Source organism: Talpa europaea, assembly GCF_964194135.1.
Source record: "Talpa europaea genome assembly, chromosome: 10".
NCBI lineage: Eukaryota > Metazoa > Chordata > Mammalia > Eulipotyphla > Talpidae > Talpa > Talpa europaea.
In genome coordinates, this window is record NC_140077.1 from 19,161,116 (window position 1) to 19,175,556 (window position 14,441).

General features: G+C 53.3%; 2 protein-coding genes across 19 annotated transcripts in view; both read right to left on the reverse strand.

Annotated features, from left to right (window-relative positions):
* Positions 1-49: 49 nt before the first annotated feature.
* NFKB2 (nuclear factor kappa B subunit 2) lies at positions 50-6,161 on the reverse strand (the record flags this gene model as incomplete). 2 transcript variants are annotated; one of them, XM_084245870.1, is made up of 22 exons in its annotated part: positions 50-227; positions 329-440; positions 550-722; positions 884-953; positions 1,084-1,235; positions 1,367-1,469; positions 1,596-1,765; positions 1,914-2,127; positions 2,209-2,323; positions 2,683-2,824; positions 2,905-3,114; positions 3,235-3,360; positions 3,605-3,743; positions 3,834-3,919; positions 4,046-4,150; positions 4,434-4,592; positions 4,686-4,792; positions 5,045-5,196; positions 5,269-5,367; positions 5,644-5,684; positions 5,801-5,882; positions 6,141-6,161. In XM_084245870.1, the coding sequence occupies 22 exons, from the start codon at positions 6,159-6,161 to the stop codon at positions 106-108; spliced, it is 2,700 nt and encodes an 899-aa protein (XP_084101996.1). In that variant the 3' UTR covers positions 50-105. The 2 variants fall into 2 exon arrangements, with proteins under 2 accessions (XP_084101996.1, XP_084101997.1); XM_084245871.1 differs by lacking the exon at positions 3,235-3,360.
* Positions 6,162-11,137: 4,976 nt separating this feature from the next.
* Positions 11,138-14,441, reverse strand: part of GBF1 (golgi brefeldin A resistant guanine nucleotide exchange factor 1) — a gene marked incomplete at its 5' end in the record, with an annotated part of 98,191 nt that continues 94,887 nt past the window's right edge. For 15 of the 17 annotated variants that reach the window (XM_084245188.1, XM_084245187.1, XM_084245185.1 and 12 more), the window contains 7 exons: positions 11,138-11,564; positions 12,024-12,152; positions 12,314-12,494; positions 12,652-12,765; positions 13,042-13,143; positions 13,333-13,463; positions 13,569-13,719. In XM_084245188.1, coding sequence (XP_084101314.1) covers positions 11,296-11,564; positions 12,024-12,152; positions 12,314-12,494; positions 12,652-12,765; positions 13,042-13,143; positions 13,333-13,463; positions 13,569-13,719 — 1,077 coding nt within the window. In that variant the 3' untranslated portion in view covers positions 11,138-11,295. The remainder of the gene's footprint in view (positions 11,565-12,023; positions 12,153-12,313; positions 12,495-12,651; positions 12,766-13,041; positions 13,144-13,332; positions 13,464-13,568; positions 13,720-14,441) is intronic. The other 2 variants (XM_084245182.1, XM_084245186.1) reach the window with 2 other exon arrangements.

A 14,441-nucleotide genomic window follows, 5' to 3' on the forward strand; every position in this document is an offset into this window, starting at 1 on the left:
TTTATTTAACCCAACTGAGGCTTAGGCATGGGGTGTTAAATAACTGGAACAGGCAGGATGCTGTACAGAGGAGCCCAGGATTGGGGCTGGTGGGTAGGTGGCAGGTCAGTGCACCTGAGGCTGGGGGGGCCCATGGCAGAGCCCTCCTGGTGGCTCAGGGGGTGGGCCCAGCTTCTCTGTCTCCTGTTCCACCGACTGGCTCCCGTATGCACTGTCCTCCTTCACCTCTGTTGGGGGTGTGGGCACAGGGAAGGAGACAGGTAGGAGTCAAAGCCTTAGTCCTCCCAACCTCCAGACTCAAGTCCACCTTCCAGTGGGACCCCTTTACCTGTGCTGGGCAGCTTGTCTCGGGCCTCAGGACCCCTCAGCAGCCTCACTCCTTCCTCTAGGCCCATGTCAGACAGGGCATCCAATAGGCCTGCCATGTCCCCACCAGCCAGCTGAGAAGAGAGATATGAGACCTGATTCAGGAGCCCTGGGGCCAGTCTCTGGAATCTGAGACTGGGGAAAGGAAGTTGGGCATGGAGCAGGGACAGGGATCAAACAGACCTTGTAACTGCGCAGGAGGCTGCCACTGGGTGAGGCTGTCTTTCGATATGTGTCAACCAGACTGCGTAGCCCCAGCCGTTCTGCCAGCTCCGACCAGCTGCCCTGGGCTCCTGGCCCATCTAGCAGATGCTCCAGGCTGTGCAGGACTGCATCCTCGAGTGGCAGCTCTGGCCCTGGGGGACACATACATGGCAGTTTCCCCCAGAGGAGGGCACACACACCCGGTTACTCCCATGGTAACCTGGGACCAAAGCAGACTGCCTCCAGAGGTCCTGAAGGAGACAAGATCTCTGAGCAGGGGTCTGAGGTTTGGCAACAGGTGAAGAGATCTTACCTGCAGGGCTAGGTGGGGTCAGTGGGGGTGCCATGGTGTCCTGAGCAGCATTTAACAGCAAGGTCTTCACCTGGAGAGACAGCCGGAGCCTTGACTACCTGCCACCCTAGTCGTGAAGCCCAGGTACCAGATACTCTGGACCCCACCCTTAAGCCCAGATGCTCTGGTCTTTGGTACTTCTAGTGCCAGGAAGGTCTTACCTTGGTGCTACGCGTGAGGTCAAGAGGTGTGTGGCCCCGGAAGCTGCTTGGGGTGTCCCTCTCAGGAGCTTCAGAATCCGAGTCGCTATCAGAGGTGGGGGGTGAAGGCAGTGGGCACAGGGGCTCCTCATTCTCTGCATGGATGTCTGCACCTGGGGGAGGTAGTCACGGGGAGGTACAGTGGGAATCTATATTAAGGAATTCAAAGTGTGTGTGGGGGGTGCTGGGAGGCACTATTTTCCCTCCTCCAGCTCTGTCATAGACCTCTGAAGGTGAAACTGACCAGCTTTTAGAAGAAGGCGGGTGAGTGTTGGGGATCCCAGTCCCGCTGCCAGGTGTAGGGGTGTGTTTCCAGCAAAGGTGCGGGCATTCACATTGGCATGGAGCTGTGAGGTGAAGGGAGTGTTCGATCATCACAGCACAACTAACTGGCTGTGCCTGCCTTTATATCTTCACCATCCTGGTCCCTCCGAAACCCTTAGCCCCACCCCTCCCATAATCCTTAGTCCCACCTTGGTGACCAGATGGGTGACTAGCCCCAGCTCCTCCATCTCTGTGGCTAAGTGCAGGGCTGTTCGGCCCCCTTGCCGCTCTGCAGCCTCCACTTCGGCCCCTTTGTCCACCAGTAGATCCAAGCACTCAGGGCTTCGGGCACGGACCGCCAGGTGTACTGGGTACAACCCTAGAGACACAGGATCCTCAGCCTGCACCCGTGACTCTAAGGTGGCCTCCAGACTAGCTAATCTTGATACCTTATGTCCACCGTTGGCACTTACTATGTACCCTCCCTAGCTCCCACCCTTGTCCCTTTGTCCAGTTGAGAAACTTACCCTCGAAATCTGACATGTGTAGCAGCTGGGGCATGGCAGGAACCCCACTCCGAAGCAGGGTGCGTAGCAGATCGGGGGCACTGGCACCTGCCCGTAGTGCCAGATGCACCACCGAGTCTCCATGCCGATCCAGCAGTGTAGGATCTGCACCTACCTGCAGCAGGAAGCTCACCACACTTGTCTGCCCAGTAATTACTGCCAGGTGCAGAGGCGTCTGGGGACACAAGTAGAGTGAGCCAGGCCTAGACCCACCTACCTTCCAAGCCCTACCCCTTCACCAGTAGGTGTCCCTCACCTGGTGCAGGTGGTTGGTGAGGTTGACAACACCGAGATGCCGGGCATGGTAAATAACATGGGCTATCTGCTCGATGACACTCGTCTGCCCATGGATGATGGCCAGGTGCAGGGGCCTGCGGATTGGGGAGTAAGACTCAGTCACTCAGAATATCCTCTACCTTCAAAACCCCACTGCTGTCCTTGTGGAGCCCAATTATCTCTAAAGGGCAACACTAACTGACCTTAGTCTGAACACCTTTTTAATAGAGATGTATTTTACTGCACCCCTTTTAAGAGCTGACAAAACTGAAATCTGCAACTAGTACATGGCAACTAGTACATGGCAAGGTTCGACTTGAAACTGGTTATGTTCAACTCCAGAGTCCCGGCTCTTTGCAGCTTCCTTTCCAGTCCCGCACCCTATGGCCCATCTGAAACTTGGGCCGGACCCAGGCTTAGAAGCTCGGCTCCGCCCACCTTCCCGCCCACCTACGTGTCTCCGTTCTCATCCTGTGCGGTCAGCAGGTGGCGCTGTCCCGCCAGCAGCGCGCGCGCGTCCGCGGTGACGCCGTAGTCTAGCAAGGCTCGGGCACTGCGCTGTGCCAGGCCGAACAGGCGCGCGTTGTACTCCTGGGCTGGGGGTGACAGTGGGCGTGGGTGTGGGCTGGCTTCCCACGCCCCACCGTCGCGACCACCCGCATCCCGGAGGTCATACCTCGCCGTAGCTGCTCCGGAGCCTGCGGTGCGCTCTGGGAGTTCAACGAGGGCGCTTTGGGCTGTGCTGCTTCCTCCCCAGCATCCACGCTGGGCGCTGCGGCGGCCATCTGCGCCCCGCCCCCGCCTCCCGGGTAGCAGCCCATTGGGGCCGCGCCAGACTGGTAAGGGCTGTAGGCCAAGGAGGAGGGGAAATAGCCGAGGCTGCCACCTGTGGGTACAGGCAGGGTTGTGGGGAAGGGGCAGAAGCCAGGTCTCTCCCAGATTTCTTCCCTTGTAATTTTTCTCCTCTTCCTCCTCCAACCCCTTCCCACCACCAATCCCCCCTCACCTCCTCCTGCTCCTCCATAGCCCCCAGCAGAGCCCCCAGAGCCTCCACCCATGTGGGATCCACCCCCGAAGGGTTGGGAGAAGGTGGGTAAGGCTTTCCTCCGCTTCCGCTGAACCTCCTCTTTGTCTAGGGGTAGAGGGAAATGAGAAGTTAAAACCCCACCTCCTGGGCCAAGCCTCAAGAGTCTTGTGCCATGTTTGGGTTAAGGCCCTCCCCCAAGAGTCCTCAGGCTGGCTCAAGGACCACCTCTTCGTGGAACCTTCCCCACTCCTGACTTTAACCAGGGGTCCCCTGATCTAGGTCTTGGGGCCCTCCAGCCCAGCCCCCACCTTCCTGCCCTCTGCGATCGCTGCCCTCTGCCCAGTACCACCTTCCACCAGAGGGTAATAGGTGAACTGTTTGGAGTCAGAGACATCGCCCCCACGCTTGCGTTTCAGCTGCAGGAACACTGTTACAGGACGTTCGATCTTCATCTTGTGATAGGGAGGTGTCCGAAACACAATGGCATACTTCGGGGAAGGAGCACATAAGGTGTCACTGGGAACTTGGCTAGCTTAGCACTAGCCCTAGTCTCAGCTCTGGTCCCAGCCCTAGGGTACCTGCTTATGAACATCTGTGGGAGAGAAGTCTCCAAAGGCCTGCCATCCATTCTCATCATCTTCATAGAACCGAACCTCGATGTCATCTACAGGGAAAATGGAAGCTTGGCTACATTCCTAGTGGAAGCTCGGGGCCATCTGTACTGGAGCTGTCCTGGTCCCAAATCTGGACATGTTAGGCCTCTAGCTCCCAGCTTGGACTCTAGCCTCACCTTTCTGCACCTTGTCACAAAGCAGATAAACCTCATCTCCACCCTGCACAGAGCCAGCTGTCTTGTCCATTCGAGAAATCTTCAAGTTTGAGGCCCCAGGAGACTCTGTGGAGGTGGGATATAGATTACTTGGAATGATATTAATCGCCATGGCCCCGCTTATGGAGCCAGGTGCTTTGTATCATTATCCTATACTTCTTGGTGTAGGAACTGGTAGTATTTTCATTTATCCAGAAGGAAGCCAGGCTCTGAGAAGGGAAATGACTTGCTCAAGGTCACTCAGCTCATCCATGACAGGGCCAAGTTCATACCCAGGCCTATCCGACTCCACAGCTTGAGGCCCCCTCCCCTGTGCTCCCTCTGGAACCCAGGCAGTCAGCATACTCACTGCTGTCATGAATGGGCTGGGAGATAACTGGCTTCAGGGGCAGGGAGAAGGAACCGTCGCTGGCTCGAAGGAAGGCAGAAAAGCGCAGCCGCACAATGCTTAGATCCATCACCTTCTTCAGCTCTTTGGCCTCCTGCTCTAGCTCCCGCCGCTCAGCCTCTGGGCAGCGGGCAAACACATGACCTTTGGACCACTCCTTCTCCCCTGCTCTTTTCAGGACCACCTCCCACACTCCCCTCCTCACCCACCTACCCGTAAGGCCCTGGGGCCTGGAGCGCAGTCGCTGACGCTGAAGTTTTTGTATCATAATCTCCATCATGTTCTTCTTCGTCACATGCAGGACACCCAGGTTGTTAAATCTGGGTGAGGGGAGGAAGAGTCAGAGGCCTTGTAAACAGTTCATTCTTCCTGAGGCACCCTCCCCACAGGGCTCAGTTCAGCCCTACTTCCTCTAGGAAGCTGTTCTGGTTTTTCCTTAGGGCCTTTGCCTCTGGGGCCAACATAAGTCTCTTCCCTTGGTTAGATACTAGGCTCACAATGGTGGGTTGGGGCCAAGAACTGGCAGGTAATGAGGGTGCATGCCAGTAGGGACGAGGGGTGGGGGTACCTACTGGGCTGTCATGTCCTTGGGCCCCACAGACACGGCGCAGACCCCCAGCTCCGAGCATTGCTTGCCCACCAGGCTGTGAGCGTGAGCACGAGGTGGATCACTGTGTGTTACCAGGTCCACCTCAATCTTGGCTGGTCCCTCGTAGTTACAGATCTGGGAGGGGTGAGGGCGGTCAGTAATGTCCTTAGACATGCTAGCCCACCCTCCAGCACTGTTCTGGCTCACCTTGACAGTGGGATAGGTCTTCCGGCCCTTTTCGCTGGAGGCACCCGGTAATCCTCCGTGGGAGGGGCCTTCACAGCCATATCGAAATCGGAAGCCTCTCTGAAGGTACCAGGGCAGAGTGACATGGTGACCAGGAGAGACCCTCCCCAGTCACCACACCCCCAGCCAGCACGGCAGTAAGGACTGGTAGTGACTGTCCTGAACTACAACCACACTACTGTGATCATTAGCAGTCAACCATCCCAACCACCCTCTGTGATCAGCACTTTGGCCTTTCAGCTACAGCTTCCCATGGCCACCCAGCTATAGCTTCCCATGGCCACCCAGCTACAACTACCTCACTTGTCCCCAGAGCTGAAGCTTCCACTCACTCACCTGCTTAGGTTGTTCCACGATTACCAGGTAGGGGCCATCAGCTGGAGACAGAGAGGTCTTGCTGAGCTAGGATCTCTGTGCTCATCCCCAACACAGAAGGCACATGTCCACCCTCCCACTCCCTCTAAGACAACGGGAGGTTAGGGGATTTACTAACCTGTCTCTGGAGCCAGCTCCTTGGGCTCCACAATGGATGGATTGAATTTGAGATCATCATATTCAATAATGCCATCTAGACCCTGGTTTGGAGACAGACGGGTGGCAGCTAGTTCTGTGCCTTCTACCTCCCAGCCCTAGGCAATCACTCCTCCTCCCCAGGCCCATAAGAAAACTCCTGGAAACAGTTTGCAGACAGATTGACTCTCAAAGGCAGGATAAACTAATCAAAGGGTGTTACAGATGTAGGGGAGCACAGGGGACTCGGACAGACAGGCAGACAAGCAGACAGACGTAGGGGGGGCAGCGAGCCGGCTTTGAGGCCAGCTGGCGTGACTCACTGGGCCGTAGCAACTGTCCATGTTTCTGGGCTAAGCCCGGCTGTGTCTGGTGGCTCCGGCCGGTTGTTTCCCAGAGTTTCAGGCGTCTGCCTTAGGTTGGGGAGAAAGGGGGGTGGGGGAGTGGCGGTGGGAGGGAGAGACAGATCAGGACCGTAGTCGGGGGAGAAAGGGAGCCCAGATTTTGGGGAGGGTCCGACCTCCTCCAGCCACCCGTCCGGGTGTGGCGGGCGAGATCCGGTGAAGGGCGAGATCCGAGATCCGGAATTGGGCTGGGCTGGGCCGGGGAAGGGGCAGGAAAGTTAGAGCCGCTTAGGAAAGTCCCGAAAATACCAGGGGGAGGCGGGGCCGAGCGGGGCGGGCCTGGAAATGACGCCGATGACCACGCCTCCATGGCGGGAGGGGCGCGAGGTCTTCGCTGCTCAGTGGGTGCCCGAAGCCTCACAGCCCGCGGAGGGGTAACCAGACCCAGGGAAGCCCCCGTGGGGGTTGCCTCCCGCTCTTCTCTCCAAGGCAGGCGCCCGGGGCGTGTAGGTCTTTCACGGCCCGAGGCTCCTACTCCAGAGCTAGGCCCACCTCCCGCCCCCTTCCCCTGCTAGGGTCCTGGAGCAACCTTGGGATTTTCTACTCTGAGGGAGGCCACGGCTGATTCACCCCGGGGGCTTTTGGGGGGATATTTCTGATATACGAAGGCCTTTTCTCCGAAGGCCTGTAGGCGGGGGCTCTTCCCAATGGGGAGCCCTAGGGTTCAGCCCCGAGAGCGGGGCTCTGGGGCTTCGGGGCAGGGAGAGGAAAGAGGTTTCCTCCTCGGGCTAGACTCCTCTATTTTCTCTCCCCGAAACCTTTTAACAATCGTTGATTCCCACGTTGCACCTATTCTGGGTGTCCAAGCTCCAAAGTCGTGTGTAACTATACATGTGTATGTTTCCATCACAGGTAAACAAGTGTGTTTCGGTCCATGTGCTTGGGTGTTTTGTGCGTGCATGGAGTCAACGTGTGTGTGCAAGTCAGTGTCCATATACTTCCCACTGTAGACACATATGTGAGCATGTCTTGCTATGCAAGGGCACAGGTGAACCTGTCTTTGAATTTGTGCGTGAAAGGGTTTGCAGTCCTTGCGCCTCTGCACGGGTGAACATGTTTGTGTGTGCATGTGTATTCGAGTTTGCAAGGACGATGCGGTGCACACGCCGGCATACATCTAGGTGTACGCACCGGTCCGCGTGTCTTTGTACATTTGCAGGTGCGTGTCCGTGGATCTTGCTCGTGTGCGTGCTTTCTGTGGGCGTGCATATGCCGCGCTCCAGCCCTGCGGTTGGATCGGTTAATGGCCCTCCTCCCTCCCGTCCGTCCCCCGGCCTGGCCACTCAAGGGCCTGAGGCCGGTCACTCACCGCGGCGGCGGGTTCCCGTTCTGGCTTCTCTCCAGGTCCGAACCGCCTCGGACGGGGTCGCAGCACTTCTTTAGCCACCAGGGCTCCAGCCGGGAAAGCCCCTTTTCCGCCCCCGGGAGGGGGGAATTCCCGTGACGTTTCCGTGCGTCACGCCCCTACGCCCTTTTCATTGGCTTAAAGTTTAACTCTATGACTCGCGCAGCCAATCGGGAGCGACTCGGGCGCGCCCCTTAAAGGGGAAAGGGCCGGCCTGCGCGGGGAGCCGGGAGTCCGGGAGGAGAATCAGCCAGGCGCGAGCTTTTGGGACTGGGGGTCCAGTCCCAAGCGGGATCCGCTAACCGGCCGCTGTGCTGTGGTAGAGTCCCGACTCCGATCTTCTCACCTACCCGGGCCTGTCCCAGCTGACTGGCAACCCCCGCTGCGCCTCACGCTCGGCGACCTGTGATGCCGGGGAACCCCAGGGGGAAGCTGGAGGGCCCTAGTTCTCTATCCCCGCCGGGAGCGGGGCCCCGCTGCCGGGAAGAATTAGGGGAAGAGGAAGGAAGTTGATCTTGCGACCGGGTCAGGACGCCACCTGGCGGCCTCCCTGGAGCGGAAAAGAGACGCATCTCGACTCTTTTCTTACTCGGGCCCCTTGGAAGAGACAGTCGGAACCGGTAAGAAGATAGTGACAAGGGCTTTCTATGTAGCTTCCAGGGACGGCTTCTCTGGTGAGTTAATCTTGGAGCATATGAAAAACATGAGGAAGAAAGTTACACTGATATCTGGGGAGCATTCCAGATGGAGAGACTAGCTTTTAAAGGTCTAAGATTGCTTGGCATATTTGAGAACAAGGTTAGGTAGATGGGATAAAGTAAGAACTTTAAACTTTAAATGAGATGGAAAGTCAGAGGTTTTTGAACAATGGAGGAACTGTTTTTAAAAGATCCATTTGTCTGATGGGTGGAGAGTAGAGCATAGAGTATGGGACTAATGAATGAGGGAGACCGATAGATAGATGGTGGCTTAGACTTGGGTGGTAGTGGATGAGGATGGTGAGAAATAATCATGTTCTAAACAGATGTGAAAGGCAGAAGCAACAAGACTTGTTGAGTAATTGGATGTAGGATGCAAGAAAAGAGGGGAAGGTTTTTGGACCGCAGAAGAAATTGTCCTTTGGGGGACAGAATAGGGGAAGAGCAAATTCATAGGGGATAAAAAATTGCCCCCTTTTTTCACTGAAGAATGTTTAGAAGCCTTTTGAATGGCATGGTTTTGTGCAATACATCACAGCACAAAGTTAATAATCTTTGAATATTCACTCCCTCCAAAGGAATTAATTTTTTTAATATTTGCAAATCTAGAAGTCATGTAAGTAGAGATGCTGAGGGTGGTTGGACTTGAAGTTAGTGTGTTGGATGGTAGTCTTGACAGTGGACAGCATTCCCTGATGAAGTGTACAGAAAGCATTGGAGGACAAGGTCTGAGCCCTAGGACATTCTTCTATTCTGAGGCTGTGGAGATGAGGGGCCAAAACAAAGGAAAATGAAAAAGCATGGCCAGTAGGTAGAGAACCAAGAAAAAAGTAGTGTCTCAGACGCCTAATGAAGAACATTTCAAGGTGTAATGAACTGCTTACTTGAACTAAAGGTTTTTCTCCTCCTCAACTGAAGCCCAGGGGATGCTTTCTCACAGCCACAGTGAGTCCTGAGCAAGGTAAATAGTCCAGGGCTCAGAGAGCCACATTTTTTGTTGTTCCCAACATTTGGGGGGATGGGAGGGAAGAGACATCTGTACCCACTGTAGATAATTCTGTAATTATTATTCTTCTGATATTATATACTTAGAAAATGCACACTTGTTCTTGATTGTGTGTGATTTTGTAGTGAACTCTTAGCTTACTAGGTAGCAGCCTGTTTCTTCAGTGCTCAAACTTTCATTTCGTAGAAGTTACAGCAAATGTAAGTAGCTTTGAAGAGTTTCTGCACTCCCTCCTTTTTGAATTGAAGCATCATAGGAAAGCCCATGAGGTTTAGAGTTAAGTCAGACCAGGGTTTGAGTCCCAACTCCCTAGTTCATGACTTTCTCTCTCTGAATCTGTTTCCTCATTTTTAAGAGTAAACACCTCTTACACCACAAGTTTGTTTGGGTAATGTACTTATTAACACACAGAGGTGTTATAATAATGTCACTTCTCCATGTTCAGGTCTTAGGTCTCTAGTTTTCCTTTGAACTTTCTGAAATGTTATTTGAATTCTTGTAGGAACGTCAATAAGATTAGCATTTCCCTCTTAATCCACTATTACTTTCCCAAAGATTTTTTTGTCACTTCCACATCATCATTCTTTTTTGTTGATCAGAATTAAGGCCTGAATATTAGTTTCTCTAGTAGCTTCCCTTACCTTCTCAGAGACACCACCATCAATGACACAGTCATGTATGTGTCAGCTATTCTTTGTATATCAGAATGAGATTTCTGACAAATCACACACTTTTCTTTGCTACTTAGCAAGGGTCAGTTTGCAATCACTGCAGTTTCTTCCCTACTATTTGTAGATCAACCAAGGGACAGAATACTCATATTCTTTTGCCATAGGATGCCCTTCAAACTTCTGTACAGCTGTCAACACTACTTCTACAGGGAAATAAAAGGAAGCTTCTAAAGGTAGAAATTGTGGGGCTCAGATGGGAGAACAAAGATATTATAGCTGAAGCCAAGAGCACTCATATATAATCCAGGTTTTTCTGCACTCATACTGGAAGGTGCAGATTAGGAGCATAGTCATACTCCTGATTTTCCCAGTGGCTGGGTCAGGCAAAGTTTGTTTAGTAATGGAAACCAGGGAAGATGGAAGATGAGCTTCAGGACTCATGTCAGCATTTTTCCACACCAGGCTGTTTCCCATTTCCAAGGTTCATCTTCCCTCTGGTTCATCTTGCCTCTGACCCCAGTCCAGGTGGTCTCAGATGTATCCTTGGAGCATTTAGTGAAGAGGATAACTCCCCAAATTCCTGGAATGTTCCTGATGACAAAGGTGCACTGCTGTGGTGGTGATGGCAGCAGTGATGAAATTATCGTATCTGGCTGGCTGGTGGCCAAGAGCCAGGTATATCAGACTTTTGGTAGGCTCAGCCTCCCTTCTGTTCACGCAAGGCCCAAACTGCAGGTATCCTAATAACATGGTGTTCTGACTCAAAAGCTTAAGAAGGAAACCAGAGGGAAAGGCAATGATATTGGTACTAAGACATTTATTACATCATAAAAAGTCCATTGTTTTCCTATATGTACATGCTCCTGTGGGTAGTCCCCCTGTCCAGCCCTACCTCCCCATTCTCCAAGGTGCCAATTAACTCTCCAAACTAACTAATTAATAAAAGAGGAAGAACTGGAGGAGGTGGCCCAGGGCTGATGGGAGTGAAGATGGGAGAAGGAAACAAAGTGCAGAGTGTTTGGCTTGGCTATCAATGCCTGACCATGGACAGGAGGGTGGGCACTGTAGGGATGGCAGTGATGCCTCCCCAGAGCTGTTAGGCTGCAGGTGATACCTGAGTATGCTCTCAGGTTGGACCCCCAGGAATGGAGAGCAGAGGAGGAAGAAGGTCCTGCAGCCTGACTGTGGGTCCCAGAATGGGCAATAATAGTTCTCTTTTTAGGTCCCCATCCAACTAGCAGTAAGAGCAGCTTGGGCTGGGCCTGAAGAGTTTGTGGCCTCTGAGACAGCTGGAAGGGGGCTGCTGGGGACAATCTGGTAGGAAGTACAGGTCTTGAGCTCTGTGGAGTCTGCCTTAGTTGACCTCTGAGGTGGGAATGGGGTCTGTGGGGCGGGATGTGGCCAGCAGGGGTACTGGTGAAGTGGCCTCAATGAGAGCAGGGTTGAGGATGATGGGAAGTGTCATTGGTGGCACACCCACCTGCAGTGGGGAGGCCAAGGGCTGCAGGATCAGTGGAGGTGGAGGCCCATCTAGGGTAGGGCTCAGCCTGCTGGGACTAGAGGCCACTGGTGATCCAGGGGAACTGCTGTTGGCAGGTCGGGGAGCCTCAGGCTTTTCAAAGTCTATAGGAGAGCAAGGTAGCTATAGTCAGATCCCCTCACATTTCCCTGCTGGTTTACCAAAACCCCTTTCCACTTCTGAGCAAAATGAGCTTTCCCAGGCTAAACAGTTGGGAATCTCCACTCAGAAATCATTACCTTTTATTTACTCTCTACCGCCTTTGCTGTAACCCTGTTCAGGTTAATTTTGGCCTGATCTTGACTAAAATCCCTGAAGGGCAACCTCTACATATTTATCCCAAGTCCCTGACTCAGCCTTCTCCTCCCAAACCTAGAAAGTCTCAAGCAGCAAACTCATTATAGCTTATTTGGTCTTTCCATATCCCATAGGAAGAGCAGGCAAACAGGATTCTTTCCTGGCTCACAGACCAGGCTCAGCAGCAATTCAAAACTAGCCAGGGCCACATCTTAGGCCTTTTGCTTCCCAGTTAACACTCAGCCTGCTAGCCCAGAGAGACTCACCTAAGGCCCCCAGTTCAGAGGGCATCTCTGGGGGAGGTGGATGGCCAGGTGTCTTGGTGTCACCAGCAGCAGGAGTCAGGTGGGTTGAAGCCAAAGGTTTTGTGGCATGAGGTTCCACGGGCATGGGGTCTGGGGAAGGTGGAGAATCTAGATGGCATTCTTAATGCTTTCTTTTAAGCAGAGCCCTGGCTACCCACCAGTCTTCCCACCACCCTATGGTATAAAGAACCAATTAGCTCTAGACTCTTTGATAGGGACTTTCTTGAATGAAGTTGGGCTGCGCCCCCTACCCTGGATGACAGTCTGCTTGAAAAGCTCATCTCGTAGGTGGGGCAGAAAACAGTCAATACGTTCCCAGGTGATCTCCCAGAGGGCTGAAGGGCTGCCTCCTCGAGCATCTGCACTGTGGAAAATTGCTGCCGTGTCCATCACCAGGAGCATGTTCTTCAGAGATTCAGGAATGGCCTCTGACTGCAGGTGGCAGTGGGATGATGAGAATAGGGGAGAGGGCATGGGGGAACATGGTAAGAAGGAAGCAGTCACCATGTCACCAGGGGGGAAATAGCAAGTCTTCCTAGCAGGTGGTAGAAACAGCATATAGTGGAAGTTGGGCTGAGGTGGAACATACCAGTAAGTCACTTGAGCCTGCGTGCATGTACTTGTCCATGAAGTCCAGGATGGTCAGCCAGAGGGCCGCAAAGGTAGAGAGTGACAGCAGTGGAGACAGGTGCTGTAGGAAGACCTATGGCCCACCAGCCCCTTTCAGCCATGGGTAGGGCAGAAGGCTTCTGTACCCCTCTCCAAGGCTTGGAGGTAAGCCTACCCTATCTTGTGTGGAAATCTTAGTGATTCCTCTGAATTACAGAATTCTCCCAGGTCCCTAGGTCCTCTGAGTCTCCACAGCTGGGATCCCGAGCACCTACATTGCAAATCTATGTCCTATTAGAAGCCTTGGCCTCCTTTCTTGCCAAAAGGGAGGTGAACAGAGAATGGGTAGATAAAGGGTGGTGAGCAGTACCTTAGAGAGCAATGTAGAGGCCCTCATCCGGGTCTCCTCCATCCCGCCCACATCTGCAGGGCTTATATTCTCCAAGAGCTTGGTCAATAGAGGAAACAGCACCTGGGGAATAAACAGTCAACATTTTTCTAGCAGGATCAGTTGGCAGCTTTGGCTCCAGTAAATCAGGGTTGGAGTATATGTTACAAAGGAGAAGAGCAAGTGTGTTATAGGCTGAGGACTGACATTAGGGGTTCTTCAGGCTGTTTGGATCTCCTTGAAGTTTACCGTAAGGCCAGTGGGAAGTCCTACCTTGTTAAAACAGGACTCCCATTCCAGAGCGTCTAGCTTCTGTAGATCATGTACCAGTAGTGCTCGCTGCAGATAGGTCAGTGCCTGCATCCGTACCTGGCGCCGGGCATCGCAGCACAGACAGGCAATGCCTGAGAGTGAGAACATGCTCAGGATCCTTCAGACATCCCAATCTTAATGTTTCCCAAACCCCAGCTCCAGCTCTGCCCCTGCCCTGCCTGCTCCCCAAGGTTTACCCTGCAGTAAAGGGCACCAGCAGTGGGCCCAGAGAGTGCGTGAGTCAGCTTCAATCTTCCGGCCCCCTGTCTCCAGGTGGCGCTGCTCCTCTGCCCATGAGCTGTAGATGGAGGCCGCCCGCGTGTGCAGCGTGTGCATCAGGTCTAGCAACTGGAGTCACAGGAGGAGCAGAACATGAGTGGGGTTAGGCGGACACCATTTTCGCCACCCCTACGCTGTCCCTGATTGAGTCCTCAAGGGAGCTCCTAGTGCCAGTCATGCCCTACCCCTACTCTACCCTTCCTACTCCACTTGATGAGCTCACTACTCCAATCTGGCCGTGTTTCCCAGCGTTGTGGAGAATTATCCTGTAGAGGAGAGTTGAGGTGGTGTGTGGACTAAGCACCTAATAACCATGAGAAAGTACTTTCAATTCTTTCATACCTTCTGATGATAAAGTCTCATTTTGTTGATCTCATTTTATTTTTTTAAAATATGTAATGCTTGGGGCCTCCCTGGTTAAGGGAGGGTTAAGATGCAACCTATGAAGCGATTTGCAGCCTCTGCAGCACAAGTTCAATTCTCGGCTATCAGGGAGCAACCCACATGGCGCAGCAGACCTCTCCTGACTCACCCGCTGCTCCCCTCAGCAGTGTACTTAGGTCGATCTGCCTCTTCTGTTCCCCACTCTGTCTTGGTTGAATCCCCTCACCCCCCACACCTCTGGCCTGTACCCCAGCTCTTGCATGCATAAATAAATAAATCTTTAAAAAAAATAAATCAAAATATAGAATGCTTCACAAATTTGTGTGTCATGCTTGCACAGGGGGCTATGCTAATCTTTTTTGTATTGTTCCAATTTTAATGTATGTTCTGCCGAAGAGAGCACTGTT